The 17321-nt window shown below is 42.6% G+C and overlaps 1 protein-coding gene across 1 annotated transcript in view; it reads left to right on the top strand.

The window, feature by feature from the left end:
* Nucleotides 1-17321, top strand: part of scgn (secretagogin, EF-hand calcium binding protein) — an 86055-nt gene continuing 68734 nt past the window's right edge. Inside the window, exon 1 of the mRNA XM_059945800.1 lies at nucleotides 1-258. Within this exon, the coding sequence (XP_059801783.1) occupies nucleotides 237-258 (22 nt within the window). The 5' untranslated portion in view covers nucleotides 1-236. The remainder of the gene's footprint in view (nucleotides 259-17321) is intronic.

The raw sequence follows: 17321 nt of genomic DNA, 5'->3' as shown, positions 1-17321 counted from the left end.
TCAGCCCAGATCTTTGTGTTCTTTATGTCCAGATTAGGATTTGAAGTTTAAACCTCGTCACAGCAAGTTTTTTTTCAATGCTCTCATGCAACATGGCCACGAGAGGGTGCTACAGTTATGTGCTCACCTAGAGCTAACATCAGACGAATGGGAGAACAGTCATAGCCTGCTCAGTCTGTGGAAATGAGTGCACTTGCAAATAGTCCCAGGTATACTCTTTCCGTCAGGTGCAAGACATGCAGTACTTAATAATAAAAGGTAAGCATCTCTAAAATAAGCCAGATATTGGTCATTGTCATGACACTGCACTGGCAGCATATGAGATAAACATGACGGTTTGATTCTGACAAAGGATGACCTGGGCTTTTTGATCTTAATCTTTAATTGATTGATCTTATGGAGCTTAGAAAAATAGAGGGCTATGAGTAACCCGAGGTGATTTTTAAGTTAAGGACATACCTGGCAACGTTTTGTGGGCCAAAGGGCCTGTATTGTGCTGTAGGTTTTCTACATTTGATGCGGTGCTGTGAGTTTCACGTGCCTCCTTTTCTGTGTCTTGTCTGAAATATGCCACTTCCAGCAGTATAGTACTGCGTCAGTGCTGAATTGGGGTATCAGAAAATGGACTTCAATCAATGGCCTTCGGAATGATCACTGCCAACAAGTCGGTGCATTAAAGGAGACATGCTTACTTCTACACTGTGTTGCTGTCAACTGAGTTCTCATATGCTTTCAAGGAGGTTAAGTTTTTCGAAAGATCCCATATAGTTTTTCTCACTGACTTATTAAAAATTAAATCTATTTAGGATTGAGATAAATTTGCCAAGAAGCTGACAATTGATGAGTGCATATTGCAAATCCCCTAAAGGCTATAGAAGAGCTTTAATTCCTGTCCCAGTCCGGTGAAGGTACTGAACCCCCGGCCCCCTCCCCCCAATGTTCTTTAGGATATGACTGATTGCTGTCACAGCCTCCACTGGGGCTACTTGCATCATTGTTCCACGATCTGGCTGAAGTTGTGCAGGAAAGCTGTTCTCTTGCAGTTCAATAAACATTGCTTTATTCTTACACAGTGTACTTCTCTTGTTCATAAGGGTGTCTTTTACATTGAAGGAGACAGGTACAAAATAAGAAACGTATTGTTATGTATTAAGGAATCAGGTAAATTTATTAACAGTGGAATGTAATGCCCGGATTAGAAGAGGTGTTAACAGATTTACATTCACACAGCATAGCTCCCAGTATTCCCACACTGAAATAGATCTTGGTAGAAAATAAGAATTACAATTTGTTTTTCTCACTTTATTCTATCTTGTATTCTGATGATCTTTTCCATATTTCTTGAGTAATGTAAAATAAAATGTTTCAGGTTACCAACTTGCTTGTCAGAGCTATTTTCCTAAAGGAACTATCAAAAGGTGGGCCTAAAGTTGTAAACTCAGTCAGCTCCATCATGGGCACTAGCCTCCAAAATATAAGATCATAAGATACAGGAGTATGATTAGGCCATTTGGCCCATCAAGTCTGCTCAGCCATTTCATTTCATCATGGCTGATCCAATTTTTTCTCTCAACCTCAATTACCTGCCTTCTCCCCGTATGCCTTCATGTCCTGACCAATCAAGTATTTATCATCCTCTGCCTTAAATATACATGAAGTCTTGGCCTCCACAATTGCCTTTGGCAAAGAATTCCGCACATTCACCACCCTCTAGCTAAAGAAATTACTCCTCATCTCCGTTATAAAAAGGATGCCTCTCTATTCTGAGGCTGTGTCCTCTGGCTTGTACTCTCTCACCATAGGAAACGGCCTCTCCACATTCACTCTATCAAGGCCTTTCACCATCTGATAGTTTTCAATAAGGTCACCCCTCATTCTTTTGAATTCTAGCGAATACAGGCCCAGAGCCATCAAACGCTCTTCACATGACAAGCCATTCAATCCGAGAATCATTTTGGTGAACCTCCTTCGAACCCTCTCCGGTTTCAGCACATCCTTTCTTAGATAAGGGGCCCAAAACTGTTACAGTCCTCCAAGTGAGGCCCCACCAGTGCTTTATAAAGTCTCAACTCTACATCCTCGCTTTTATATTTTAGTTCTCTTGAAATGAATGTTAACATGGCATTTCCCCTCCTCACCACAGACTCAACCTGCAAATTAACCTTTAGGAAAGGACTCCCAGGTCGCATTGTACCTCAGTTTTTAAAAAAAAAATTCTCTATTTAGAACATAGTCAACCCTTTCATTTCTGCCAACGTGCAAGGCCATAGTGTATTTCATCTCCAACCTGGCAGGCATGAACGTCTCCGGACCGCGTTCCCTGCTGCCAACCTCAGAGGTTCCAATGATTCCGAGCAGATTCACCACCATCAATGCGGGTTCCATCAACCTCAGACACCTTCAAAATGCCACTTACGGAACCTCCAACTCCGATTCCAGCCTTGACCGACAAGCCTTCAGGCCGGGACTTTACATACTGCCACTGGAACCCCAGTCTTCCCTCCCCGACCACCACTCTACAACCCCATCTCTCTCAGCTCTTTGATCCTCAGAGACTCCCTCTTCCTCTCACCCCACCTTCCCCTCTCCTCTGACACTACCAATCCCCTTCCCTCCTCTGATCCCAGCTCTCATCTGTGCCGGGTCTTCACCATCCCCTCTCTGAGGCGAAACATTCTGTCCCTTGTCACTCTGCATCCACACCTCAGTGAGTTCCTCGCCCACCACAACGCTGAGCTCTTCTTCTGCCGCCCCCCACTCCAAACCTATTTCTTTGGCAAGGACTCCCCACCACACACCATGACCCCTTCTGCCATCTTCAACCCTCCTCCTCTTCCTGCACACTCCGCCCTGGTCTTCTGCCTGCTCCGGACCTTCTCATCGCCAACTGCCGACAGGACATTAACCCCCTAGACTTTTAACATTGCTCTCTCCAATTCCAACCTCACTCCTTCCGAACGCTCTGTTCTCCACTCCATCCTAACCTCACCATCAAACCTGCAGATAAGGGGGTGCTTTTTAATAGCCTGGTGGCTGACCCTCTACCTTGCTGAGGCCCAACCACGACTACCAGACACCTCCTCTTACTTACCCCAGAACAGGATCCAACTAAAGAGCACCACACCATCACCAGCCGTAACTCGGGATCTCCTATCTCCAATGAGCCACTAAGCTCATTGTTCCTTCAGTTTCTACCTCCTACCCAAGATCTGCAAACCTGCCTGTTCAGGTAGATGCATTGTTTCAGCTTGTTCCTGCCCCACTGAACTCAGAGATATACCTTGACTCACTTCACACACTCTTGATCGTTTCAATGATTTCAACTTCCCTGGTCCCCATCATTTTATTATTACTATGGACACCTCCATCCCCATCGGCAAGGCATCGAAGCTCTTCCTTTCTTTCTGGACACCAGACCCAATCGGTTCCCCTCCACCGCCACTCTCTTCCAACTGGCGGAACTTGTTCTCACTCTCAATAATTTCTCCTTTGACTCCTCCCACTTCCTTCAGACAAAGGGCGTAGCCATGGGCACTCACATGGGTCCTAGCTATGCCTGTCTGTCGGTTATGTGAACAGTCTACGTTCCAAGCCTGTACTGGTGTCATTCCCCAACTCTTCCTACGTTGCATCAATAACTACATTGGTGCTGCTTCCTGCACCCATGAACAGCTTGTCGACTTCATCCACTTTGCTTCCAACTTTGCCTCCCTGCTCCATTTCCGACACCTCCCTCACCTTTCTCGATCTCTCTGTTTCTGTCTCTGGAGATAGGTTACCTACTGATGTCTGTCATAAACCCACTGACTCTCACAGCTACCTGGACTATATCTCTTCCCACTCTGTTACTTGTAAAGCACCATCCCCTTCTCTCAATTCCACTGTCTCCACCACATCTCCTCTCAGGGTGAGGCTTTTCATTCCAGAACGAAGGAGATTTTCTTCTTTTTCAAAGGAAGGGGCTTCTCTTCCTCCACCATCAACCACATCGCTTCCATTTCATGCACATCTGCTCTCACCCTATCTTCCCGCCACCCTACCAGGGATAGTGTTCCTCTTGTCCTTACCTACCACCTTACAGCCTTTGCATCCAGCTCACAATTCTCCATAACTTACGCCATCTCCAACGGGATCCCACCACTGACGGCATCTTCCCCTCCTCCCTACTTTCCACTTTCTGCAGAGACTGCTCCACACACGACTCCCTTGACCATTCGTCCCTCCCCAATGATCTCCCTCCTGGCACTTAACCTTGAAAGCAGAGCAAGTGCTACACCTGCCCCTACACTGCCATTCATGTGAGGTGATGCTTCACCTATGAGTCGGTTGGGGTCACCTACTGTTTCCAGTGCTCCCAGTGTGGCCTCCTGTATATCAGTGAAACCCAACGTAGAATGGAAGACAGCTTCACCGAGCACCTACACTCTTCCAACCAGAAAAGGTGGTATCTCCCAATGGCCAGCCATTTTAATGCCACTTCCTATTCCCATTCCGACATGTCAGTCCATGGCCTCCTCTACTGTCGTAATGAGGCCACACTCAGGGTGGAGAAGCAACACCTTATATTCCGTCTGGTTAGCCCCCAACCTGATGGCATGAACATCGATTTCACAAATTCTAGTAATGCCCCCCCCTTCCTTCACCATTCCCCATTCCCATTTCCCTCTCTCACCTTCTCTCCTTACCTGCCCATCACTTCCCTCTGGTGTTCCTCCTCTTTTTTTTCTTTCACGGCCTTCTGTTCTCTCCTATCACATTCCCTCTTCTCTAGCCCTGTACCTCTGTCACCAATCAACTTCCCAGCTCTTTATTTCACCCCTCCCCTCCTCCCAGTTTCTTCTTCCCCCTCCCCCCACCTTCTAACTCTGACTCCTCATCTTTTTTCTCCAGTCCTAATGAAGGGTGTTGGCTGGAAACCTTGACTGTACTCTTTTCCATAGATGCTGCCTGACCTGCTGAGTTCCTCCAGTATTTGGTGTGTGTTGCTTGGATTTCCAGCATCTGCAGCTTTTCTCTTGACTGGTTTCCATCTGCCATTTCTTTGCCCATTCTCCTAATCTGCCTGAGTCTTCCTCTAGCCCCTCTACTTCCTCAAAACTGCTACTCCACCTATTTTCATATCATCCGCAAACTTTGCACTAAAGCCATCAATTCCACCATCCAAATCATTGGCATATAACATAAAAAAGTATCAGTCCCTTCACAGACCACTGTGGAATACAACTAGTCACAGGCAGCCAAACAGAAAAGGTTCCCTTTATTCCCACTCTTAGCCTCCTGCCAATCAACCACTGTTTTATTCATGCTAGAATCTTTCCTGAAATACCATGGGCAAGGTGCCACACAAGCAATCTTGTGTGGCACCTTGTCAAAGGCCTTCTGATAACCATTCCTGAATGTATTGAGTCTTGAAAGATCATTACTAATGCCTCCACAATCCCTTCAGCCACCTCTTTCATAACCCTGGGGTGTACACCATCTGGTCCAGGTGACTTACCTACCTTCAGACCTTTAAGTTTCCCAAGAACCTTCTCTCTAGTAATGGTAACTTCAGACACTTCATGACCCCTGACACTTGGAACTTCCACCAAACTGCTAGTGCCTTTTACAGTGAACACTGATGAAAAGTTCATCTTCCATGTCCTTATCCCCCATTACTACTTCTCTAGCATCATTTTCCAATTGTTCAGTATCAAATCTCACCTCTGTTTTACACTTTATCTGAAGAAACTCTTGGTATCCCCTTTAATATTATTGGCTAGCTTACATTCATATTCCATCTTTACCTTCTCAATGGCTTGATAGCCAGGACATCTGCAAGGAGCGATGTCTCAAAAATGTGGCATTCGTCATTAAGGACCCCCCCCCCCCCCCATCACCCAGTTTATGCCCTCTTCTCATTGCTACCATCAGGAAGGAGGTACAGGAGCCTAAAGGCACACACTCAATGATTAAGGAAGAGCTTCTTCCCCCAGGCCTCTGATTTCTCAATGGACAATAAATCTATGAACACTACCTCACTACTGTTTTATTTCTATTGTTGCACTACTTATTTAATTTAACTATTTCATATATATATTTACTTTAATTTGTGTTCTTTTCTATTATTATGTATTGCATTACGCTGCTGCCGCAAAGACAAAAAAATCCCATGACGTATGCCAATTATATTAAACCTATTTCTGATTACAGTGCTGCTTATCCACATGCTAGGAAGGTGTTCAGGTATCTTAAAATTGCACGTAACCCATTCACGAGGCAGTATAACTAATTCCTAAGTCTGCAATAGAATCACACAACCCGAGATGAGTCCATTTTGCTGTCAGATCATTAGCTGAATAATCTCTTGGCTCCGGTGTCATCTCAGGGGTGCAAGTAATGTAAATATCTTACAATTACAAAGTCATTGCTAACATTAACCCATTTATTTTCATGTCAGTCACTTTCTTAGAGGTACATTATATCAGCTTGTTTTCACCTCTATGTCTTCTACTTACTTCAGACTAAATGAGGCAGAGAAATGTGAACACATCTAAAGCCTGTAGATTTGACGTTCACTCATTATAACATAAGTTATTACTGGCACGCATCTTGACTGTAAAGATAACTTCCGTGAGAAAGGGAAAGAGCTGCGTTGGGGTTAGGAGATGATTGAAGCAGAGGGACCTGAGATGGAGTGAGTGAAGGGTGGGAGGAACGGGAAATGGAGTGTGAGGGAAATGATAAGTGGTGGGGGCTGCAGGAGGGAAGAGGAAGTAAGAGAGTTAGTTAATGAAAGGGAGGTACTGTCACAGGGTTGAGGAACAGGATCTGGACAAGTGGATTTATGCGTGTCCATCTCTGTGTATGCACCACCTCAGGTGTGTATATGCAGACCCAACATGCAGTGGCCATTTCATATGGTATCTATATATCTCGTTAATGCAAATGTCTAATTAGCCTATCGTATGGCAGCAACCCAATGCATAAAAGCATGCAGACATGGTCAAGAGGTTCAGTTGTTGTACGGACCAAATATAAGAATGGGGAAGAAATGTGACCTAAGTGACGTTGATTGGAATGATTGTTGGTGTCAAGGTGATTTGAGTATCTCAAAAACTGCTGATCTCCTGGAATTTTCATGCATAGCAGTCTCTAGAGTTTACAGAGTGTGATGTGAAAAACAAAAGAGCATCCAGTGAGCAGTAGTTCTGTGGGAGTAAACATCTTTTTAATGAGAGAGGTCAGAGGAGAATGGTCAAACTGGTCCAAGCTGACAGGAAGGTGACAGCACATCAGATAACCACACATTACAACAATGGTGTAGAGAAAAGCATCTGTGAATACACATAACAGACACAAAATGCTGGTGGAACACAGCAGGCCAGGCCGCATCTATAAGGAGAAGCACTATCGACGTTTCGGGCCGACATTCAATATGTCTCATGAAGGGAATATCAATTCTGCATGACCTATTGTGCAGAAGAAATTAATGTTATGAATGTTCTCTGACCCCATGTCACAAGTAACATGTCATGAAGAATCAAAACAATGAAAATCTGAAGTAAAACAAAAAATGCCAAAAACTCCCAGCAGGTCGGGCTGCATCTATGGAGAAGGAAACAGGTTCAATATTTCAGGTTTATGATTTTCACCAAAATAAGAAAACAAATAGAATCAACCCTGCTTTAAGTTGCGGAATAGTCGGGAAAGATTAAGAGTATTTAGAATCACAGAAGACTGTGAGACTTGGTTGCAGGAGGGACAGGACTGGCAGCTCAGTGTTCCAGGGTTCTGTTGTTTTAGATGTGATAGAGCTGGTGGGATTAAAGGGGGAGGGATGTCAGGGGAATATCACAGCAGTGCTCGGACAGGACAGACTGGATAGCTTGTCTACTGAGTGAAACTGAGGAATAAGAAAGGTATGACAACATTAATGGGATTATTATAGGCCACACAGCAGTCCGCAGGATTTAGAGGGCCTAAGTTATAAGGAAAGTTTGAATAAGCCAGGACCTTATTCCCTAGAGTACAGGAGACTGAGGGGAGAGGTATACAAAATTATGAGGGGTATAGATAGGGTAAATGCAAGCAGGCTTTTTCCACTGAGGTTAGGGGAGACTACAACCAGAGGTCATGGGTTAAGGATAAAAGGTGAAATGTTTAAGGGAAACATAAGGGGGAACTTCTTCATTCAGGGTGTCGTGAGAGTGTAGAACAAGCTGCCAGTGGAAATGGGGCATTTAAGAGAAATCTGGATAGGTACATGATGGGAGGGGAATGGAGGGCAATGGGACTACGCAGGTAAGTAGTTCAGTATAGAATAGATGGCCAAAGGGCCCTTTTCTGCACTGAAGAGTTCTACAACTCTGACCCTATCTTGATGCAATTCTTTAATTATTTAGGAATTCCACCAGGATCAGAATCAGAATATTATCACTAGTGTATGTTGTGAAAATTGTCAATTTAGCAGTAGCAGTTCAATACAATACATATTATAGAAGAAAAAAAATTAAAAATAAGTCGATCAATTACAGTATATGTATACTGAATGGATTAAAAATCATGCAAAAACAGAAATAATGTATCTTAAGAAGTTAGGCAGCATTCATGGGTTCAAAGTCCATTTAGGAATCGGATGGCAGAGGGGAAGAAGCTGTTCCTGAATCGCTGAGCATGCGCCTTCAGACTTCTGTACAGCCTACCTGATGGTAACAGTGAGAAAAGGGCATGCCCTGGGTGCCAGGGGTCCTTTATAATGGACACTGCCTTTCCAATACACCGCTCCTTAAAGATGTCCTGGGTACTTTGTAGGCTAGTACCCAAGATGGAGCGGACTAAATTTACAACCCTCTGGAGCTTCTTTCGGTCCTGTGCAGTAGCCCACCCAACCCCCCCCCCCCCCATACCAGACAGTGATGCAGTCTGTCAGCCACCTACTGGTCTCCTGCAACTCCTGCCTGTTCCCACTTTTGGAGGGCCTTTTGCAAACGATAGATCTATAGACATTTTTGAATGTTTTTGTTGACATACCAGATCTGCAAACTCCTAATGAAGTGTAGTCACTGTCTTGCCCTCTTCATAGCTGTGCCGATATGTTGGGACCAGGTTAGGTCCTCAGAGATCTTAACACCCAGGAACTTGAGAGAGAGTGCTCCTTCTCTCCACTTCTGATCCCTCTATGAGGATTGGTATGTGTTCCTTCATCTCACCCTTCTTGAAGTCTACATTCAGCTCTTTCGTCTTATTGACACTGAGTACAAGGTTGTTGCTGTGACACCACTCCACTAGTTGGCATATCTCATTCCTGTAGGCCCTCTCGTCTCCATCTGGGATTCTGCCAGCAATGATTGTATCATCAGAAAATTTGAGCTATGCCTAGCCACAGAGTAATCTGTATTTCAATACGCTTTCCCTATTAACTATTTGTGGAGGCTTATTGAACTTCAGTGTGTGTTCAAAATGTAGGATATTGCCCTATTTCAATGTCATACGTATCATTTAATGTAATTATCATTCTGTGTGGAGTGAACTAGCTTACATTAAAGGTCCTTGTAAGCCTTCAACTATATGGTTTCAAATCTAATCTTTGAGGGAAGAATCAATATGTTGATTGCCAGGAAATTTGGTTAAGCAATCATTAGTGATCAGGTTCACAGGTCTGATAAGTGCTCTCTACTGGTAACTAGTTTAACTATTTACTTGCAGAACAAGAAGGGTACTAAACATACAATAAACCCTTTGAGTTTCACTTGGTTGCAGACTTAATCTAAACTGAGCGCCTGAAGTTGCAGGACAAAACAGACATACACACAGTGGCAAATAAGTATCTGAAGTGTGCACCTGGACCTTCTTTACTGCAACACACCTCCACTGTTCACTGTTTCCGTGACACCCTCAATTATCTGATCCATGGCAACCCAGAGACTGAATGGTTACCACGTGCTAGGTTTAAACTTTACTGCTGCCGTGACATCATCAACTAAATGACAAGTAGTGGGAGGAACACACACAAAATGCTGGAGGAACTCAGCAGGCCAGGCAGCATCTATGAAAAAGAGTACAGTTGACATTTTGAGCTGAGACCCTTCATTGGGACTGGAGAAAAAAAGATGGGGACTCAGAGTTAGAAGGTGGGGAGGAAGCATAAGGTGATAGGTGAAACTGAGGAGGGCGAGGGATGAAGTAAAGACCTGGGAAGTTGATTGGTGAAAGAGATACAGGACTGGAGAAGAGGGCATTTGATAGGAGAGGACAGAAGGCCATGGAAGAAAAAAAAGGGGGAGGGACAGAGGAAGGCAATGAGCAAGCAAGAAGATGTTGAGAGAGGGAAAAGGGAATGAGAAATGGTGATGGAGAGTGGGGATGGCCAATTACCGAAAGTTCAAGAAATTGATATTCATGTCATCAGGTTGGAAGCTAGCCAGATGGAATATAAGGTGTTGTTCCACCAACCTGAGTGTGGCCTCATCGCAACAGAAGTGGAGGCCATGGGCTGACATGCTGGAAAAGGAATGGAAAGTAGAAATAAAATAGGTGGCCACTGGGAGATCCTGCTTTCTCTGGCGGACAGAACATAGGTGCTTGGCGAAATGGTCTCCTGACCTACGTTGGGTCTGACCAATATACAGGAGGCCACATCGCAGCACCAGATACAATAGATGACCCCAACAAACTCACAGGTGAAGTGTCACCTCACCTGGAAGGACTGTTTGGGGCCCTGAGTGGTAGTGAGGGAGGAGGTGTTGGGGCAGGTGTTGCACTTGTTCTACTTGCAATGGGAAGTGCCAGGACAGAGATCAGTGGAGAGGGATGAATGGACAAGGGAGTCGCATAGGGAGCGATCCCTGTGGAAAGCAGAAAGTGGGGAAAAGAGAAAGATGTGCTTGGTGGTGCGATCCTGTTGGAGTTTGAGGAAGCTATGGAGAATTATGTGCTGGACGTGGAGACTGGTGGGGTAGTAGGTGAGGACAAGAGGAACCCTATCCCTGGTGGGGTGGCAGGAGAATAGGGTGGGGGCAGATGTGCTTGAAACAGAAGAGATGCAGTTTAGGGCAGTGTTGATGGTGGAGGTAGGGAAGCCCCTTTCTTTGAAGAAGGAGGACATCTCCTTCATTCTGGAATGAAAAGCCTCATCCTGAGAGCAGATGCGGCAGAGGCAGAGGAGTTGAGAGAAGGGGATGGCATTTTCACAAGTAACGGTGGGAAGAGGTATAGTGTGGGTAGCTGTGAGAGTCAGTGGGTTTATGATAGACATCAGTGGATAAGCTAATAGGAGTGGCTGCAATGTTGCTTACACGGGCCAGTCCCAACCTCCCAAGGGGAGTGGATTTCGATGAGTAGGTAAGCTAGACCCTTACTGCAAGTGATTAAGATGCAGTGAAGATTAACACTGTACAAGGCATTAATCTACCCTGCATCTGTGTCCATGGGTAGCCACCATCAGGTTCAAGTGACCCTAGAAGGTTTGAACAATAGGTTCAAACCATGCCATATAATTGTGCTAAATTATACCCATAACTTTGGAACATTCCTGATCCTCATCACTCTACAGAGACTTTTCAAAAAACCTCACTTCATCCCTTTCTCTTATCTCAATCATGGAAGGGGAATGTCAAAGTCTTTCAACACTTTACATTGAACAAAAAATTTATCTGCACAATCCACCTGCTTTTAAATCCATGTAATAACTGGAAAATAAAGATTACTCCACATGCCAATCATACCAATTAGAACATTTCACCGATGTGGTTCAGCTGGAAGTAGTAAATGTGATAATTGTGCATTGGTATTAACTGACCACACTTACATTATGATGCAGAAGTAGACTGTTTGGCCCCCTACTCCTGTTTCACTCTTCAGTCAGATTATGCTGGTCTTTTACCACTGCACTAGCCCAACACCCCTGGATCCCTTTAAAAATCTATCCATCCCTGACTTGAACATACTCAGTGACTGAGACTCCACAGTACTCTTAGGTGGAGAATTCCAAATATTCATTACTATTTGGTTGAAGAAGAGAGCAGAATCATCCATCTCTTATTTTAATCCCTGGTTCTAGGTACCCCCATCAGAGGAAACTTCAGATGAACTTGGTATGTTTTGTTGTGATCTCTCACTCCTTCAAACTTGAGAGTATAGATTATGATCTAGTTAACCACTCCTCATTGGACAGACCTTCTACGCCTGGAGCCAATCCTGTGAACAATTGCTACACACTGCACTCCCTTTATCATAAGTATCTGTATATCCTTCTTTATTGTGGGAAAGCAGATCTGTACAGAATTTTCCATGCATGGTCCAACAAAGGCACTATATAATTTCGTTAAGATGTCTTTACTCTTTTACTCCAGTCCACCTGCAATAAAGTCTTTATGCACCACTTGCTTGTTAGTTCTTAGTGATTTCTGAACAAGGACCTCCAGGTAATAATAATCCAACTTGATTTGTTCATGGGCTTATGAAAGTCTGCTCTATTTACATTGGTAATAAGAGCTGGTGCTGTGATAAATAATTAAGACTGCACCAGCACTAAAATCCAGAAGAACAAGTCCACCACATTGTGCTGAGGATGTACAACAGCAGGTATCAGGATGAGAGGATAGCACTTTCAGTCTCTGCACGTAGTCTGAGGACTGAGGGCATCCTAAGGGCCGTGTATCTGATGTAACTATTGACCATCCCAGCAAATATGACCATCTCCCACATGGGTGGTGATTGTCAGTGCTCTGATCCAGAAAAAACCTTCCCACCTACATTTAAAACCTTTTAACTCCCTTTCCCCTCATGTGTTTCAGGAATCCAACTGGGAGAAAAATATTCCAAGGTTCTGTTTCCATAGCCTTTGAGAGAGTTCCAAGATTCATAGCACTCTAAGAGATTTGCCTCGTTGTTGTCTTAAATGGGTAACCCGTCATTTTTAAACAATACACCTCATCATAGGTTCTCCCAACAGAGGAAACATCAATCCACATCCATCATTACCAGATTCCTCAGGAGTTTGTATTCTTCACTTTTCTGAACTGTAGCACATTTTCCCATCAACACAGTGTGTCTTCAGGAACCGGGCAAGGATCGACCATAGTAGTCAACATCAATAAAGAGAGTGGGGGGAAAAGTGATTAATTTTCTCTGGAAAAAAAAAGTCGTGCGAGGTTTGGACTTTAAAAGGTACCGTAATCTGAAGAAAACTAGCCTTATTATAGAGTTCTGTTGCAGGAAAGTGTAAAACAATTGCTGATTCAGAGAAGTAAATCCACACAAGGATTGATGACTCTATTGCTAGTTACAGTCATCTAGCCAAGGTGATGCTCCTTTTCTCCACTTGGCTATTTCAAAGACCATAAGAAATTGATATTCATTCATAACTTTAGGTATTTAAATTCATGGTAGATCACCATAAGCAATGGCATGATTTATAATTCTCAAGAATTACAGAACAAAAATGCTTAGCGCAGCAGCAGTTGCCCTACAAATAATGGATACTTTTATATCTTTTCTGGAATGCTACAGTCCAGATATTTTCAATAAAGCTGAATTTTAATTAAATTGCTTCTTTTCCTGCTGGAGTTCTGGTTCAGTTGCTGGGCTGGAACTAAATAAAGCTGAGAGCTTCAAGAAACGTGGATGGAACTTACTTCAATTGGTAAAGCAGAAAAACTTGTGTACTTAATAATGTAATGATTTTGCAGAAATGTGCAGGAACATTGGCTAGGCACAGATGATCAGAGTTGCCTGACCTGAATGAATTATATTGTTAGCTGGAAGTAGACATTTGCAATGACCTTGTTCACTGCTGTTTATCACAATTTCCCTGTGTATTTCTTAAAGGAAGTGATTTGGTGCAATGTGATTCAAGGTTTAAAAAAAGTTTAAAAGGGGATAACAAATGCAAAAACATTTTTTTGTCTTCATCCATCACCAGCCCATGATCCATGATTGAAGTATCCAGGTCATTTCCTGACATATTTAACTGCCAGAGGAGAGGCTGGCATTCAGTTGTACCATCACCTGTACAGGCAACATCTGGAACACAGATTCATCTTCCCATACAAGAATGACACATCAATTGTACCATGTACAATTATACATCAATTGTACACTCTCATGTACTAAATCATTCTGAGCCATCCTTCCGGATGCAGATTTATACAATTAATGGAAGACCACCCATACCTATGTGGTTGAAAAGTTAGTGGCACTTTTATCTTCCCTGTGACAAATCCTGGGAGAAATTTTTCACAGAGTTCAATTGAGTATGCGGACAACACCTTGAGCTTCTGTTCCATTCTTGGGGATGATGAAGAGCTAACAATTCATGAGCCAGCCACCAGCAGGCTTCTGAAGAACAACATGGTGAAATGGGCATGTAATTTCAATGTAGCAATGTTTTGGTTGGGAAGGTGAGAAGTATTTACCAATGAAAAATTCCTAAACGAACGTAAGACTGTTGTTGATAGATCTGTGCACTGGCATGATGAGTTGAGCAGACTAAGAAACTCTGTGACATCCTCAGCTTTATTAATTTACAGAATACAATTCCAGTAGGTTTAACCTCAGATGCTGTCTTTGTGGAATTGTCAGGTTCTTTCTGTAAAGGCATGGATTCTTCTGGGTGTTCTGGTTTCCTCCCACAACAGAAATTGTCCATCAACTTGGAGACTCTTCTCTAGGCACAGAAACACTCATAGAGCCGTATAGCATAGAAAAAGACTCTTCGGCTTTTTAACTGGCTTTGTCACCATCTGGTGCAGTGGAGGGGTTTCTATTGCACAGGATGGAAATAAGCTGCTGAGAGTTGTAAACTTAATCAGTTCCATCATGGGCACTAATCTCTGTAGTATTCAGAACATCTACAAACAGTAATGACTGAAAAGGTGGCATCCATCACTAAGAACCCTCATCACCCAGGTCATACTTTGTTCCCATTGCTACCATCAGGAAGAAGGTATAGAAGCCTAAAGGTACCCACTCAATGATTCAGGAACAGCTTCTTCCCCTCTGCTATCTGATTTCTGAATGGACATTGAACCCATGAACACTATCTCAATACTTTTTAAAATTTCAATTTTTGTAGTACTTCTTTAAGTTAGTATATATATACATATACACACACACACATATTTACACAATATAATATAGAGAGAAAAAGAGAACATGAAGACTCTACACAGTTGACATCTGAGGTCAAACCCACCATAATTATGCAGCAAACACAAGGAAATCTGCAGATGCTGGAAATTCAAACAACACACACAAATGCTGGTGGAACGCAGCAGGCCAGGCAGCATCTATAGGGAGAAGCACTGTCAACGTTTCAGGCCGAGACCACTTTGCTTCTATGTGCCATTCAAAACCTTGAAAAGATCTGTAAGAGAAATAAAGGGGAATAAAGTTGAAAGTTGGAGCTGACAATTGGAGAATAGAAATCTATGATTGATGAAACAACCATAAACTATATTTGGAAACATTCCCTAAAACAGGCAGTAGTTATAATTTTGAATCTACTCTCTGGAAAGATAATTGAAACAATATAATTGTAGCCTTTTAAAAGTGGATTTTCTAGGGAAGTAATTGCATGATAACAGATAAAATCAGAGAGATGGTTTAATTGGATAGCACTGGCACAAATGGCCAGTTGGCCTCCGATTTTACATCAGTCTATAATTCCTCCTTGTATAAACATTACAAGGCAAATAGCTCTATCTGGGTGACCAAATGTCTTCAAATAATAGATAATGATGCCACTTAGCATCATTAGGCACATCAGTCACATTAAACAGGATTCAACTGTGACGTTTTACTTGAGAGGAAGATTATTGAGGGATTGGCTCTTGAGAAACCAGGGATGATGTGCCACTGAAAATTGATGAGGCCTTAGAGAATCACCCTAACAATAGGACTTCTTTGGGATAAAATACAGAATTTTTAGCTCTTTAGCAGTAAGTTCCCTTAGTGGGAAGAAAATAAAGTACATTCTCCTGAAACAAGAAATTGTAAATGCTGTAAATCTAAATTAAAATAGAAAATGTCAGAAATACTCAATAGAGAGAGAAAAGAAAGTCAATCTTTCAATCAATAACCTTCAATCAGAATTGGGAAACATTAGAAATCAAAAACTTTTTAAGTTGTAGAGAAGAGGAAAGATGGGGGGGGGGGGGGGAAGAAAGCCAATGCGTGTGATAGATTGGAGACCATGAGAGATTTACTGACACATATTAGGAAGCGACACATTGGAATCTGAAAGGAAGTGATGAAGGCTTATTGATCAGAGATGTTCTGTCTGGAGCAGAAATAGGCAGAAGGAGAGGAACAAAAATAATTAAGATGCTTGAACTGTGATATACAAACTGGAAAAGGAGAACACAACAGAGAGTAAATACTAGAAACACTCAGCATGTCAAGTAGCATCGGTGGAGAGAGAAGCATTCAGCAGAACTAGCCAGCTTCTCTGAAAATGTTGAATTCAGAAGTTTTGACCCTGGACTGCAGTATGCCCATCCGGGAGGTTCCACACTGTTCCTCAAACCTACATTGAGCTTCACTGGAACATGTAAGACGCCAAAATGAGAGGGGTTGGAGAGTAAAGTTTGGGATCACCATTGCAGACTAATATGAGCAGATCCAAAAATCCATCATCCAATTACCATTCATTGGCCAAATGTATAGACAACCACATCCTGAACACTAAATGAAATAAATTGAAGGGATTTACTCAATTTTTTAAATCTGTGTTGAGTGTTTGCAGTGCCTCATCTTCTAAATCATAATTTCTGGGGTTTATGCATGCACACAGCTGAACAATTTGATCATAAACTAAGTAAAGGATATTCCTTCATATCCTGATCAAAGTTGTTTTCGCAACCAAAAAGAAAAGAACAAAAAACCCATTCATCTTATTTTTTCTTTACAAGTTTTGGTTATTTGAAAATCCCTGCCAAGATAATCTGCAAGACTGTAATGACTGCATTTCAAAACACAATATATTTTGATGCATCTGTACAATATAAATCCAATAATTTTCTGAAATCCAATAAAAACATGATGGGTTGTCAACACCTGAAAAATAGACTGATGTGAAGAGAACAATGTAAGTTTCTAGTTAAGAATAGCAGTGATCTCTCACACGTAGTGTCCTTGCAGTTCTAATACCTTCCTACAATCAGAGCATTCTATGCAATGTATTGTTGTGCGGTTAGGAGAGTACTGGCTTGTTAAATTGACAAGGACTAATGACGATAGATCAGTATATTTGAAACTTAATTTGCCAATGCTGATTGTACATGAGGAAAAACAACTGATCAAACCAGAGAAAAGCAGACATGAATTAGAGATGAAAAGCA

The sequence above is a fragment of the Hypanus sabinus genome, chromosome 20 (assembly GCF_030144855.1).
Source record: "Hypanus sabinus isolate sHypSab1 chromosome 20, sHypSab1.hap1, whole genome shotgun sequence".
Classification (NCBI taxonomy): Eukaryota; Metazoa; Chordata; class Chondrichthyes; order Myliobatiformes; family Dasyatidae; genus Hypanus; species Hypanus sabinus.
Note: the sequence above shows the minus strand (reverse complement) of the source record. Positions and strands in the feature narration are given on the sequence as shown.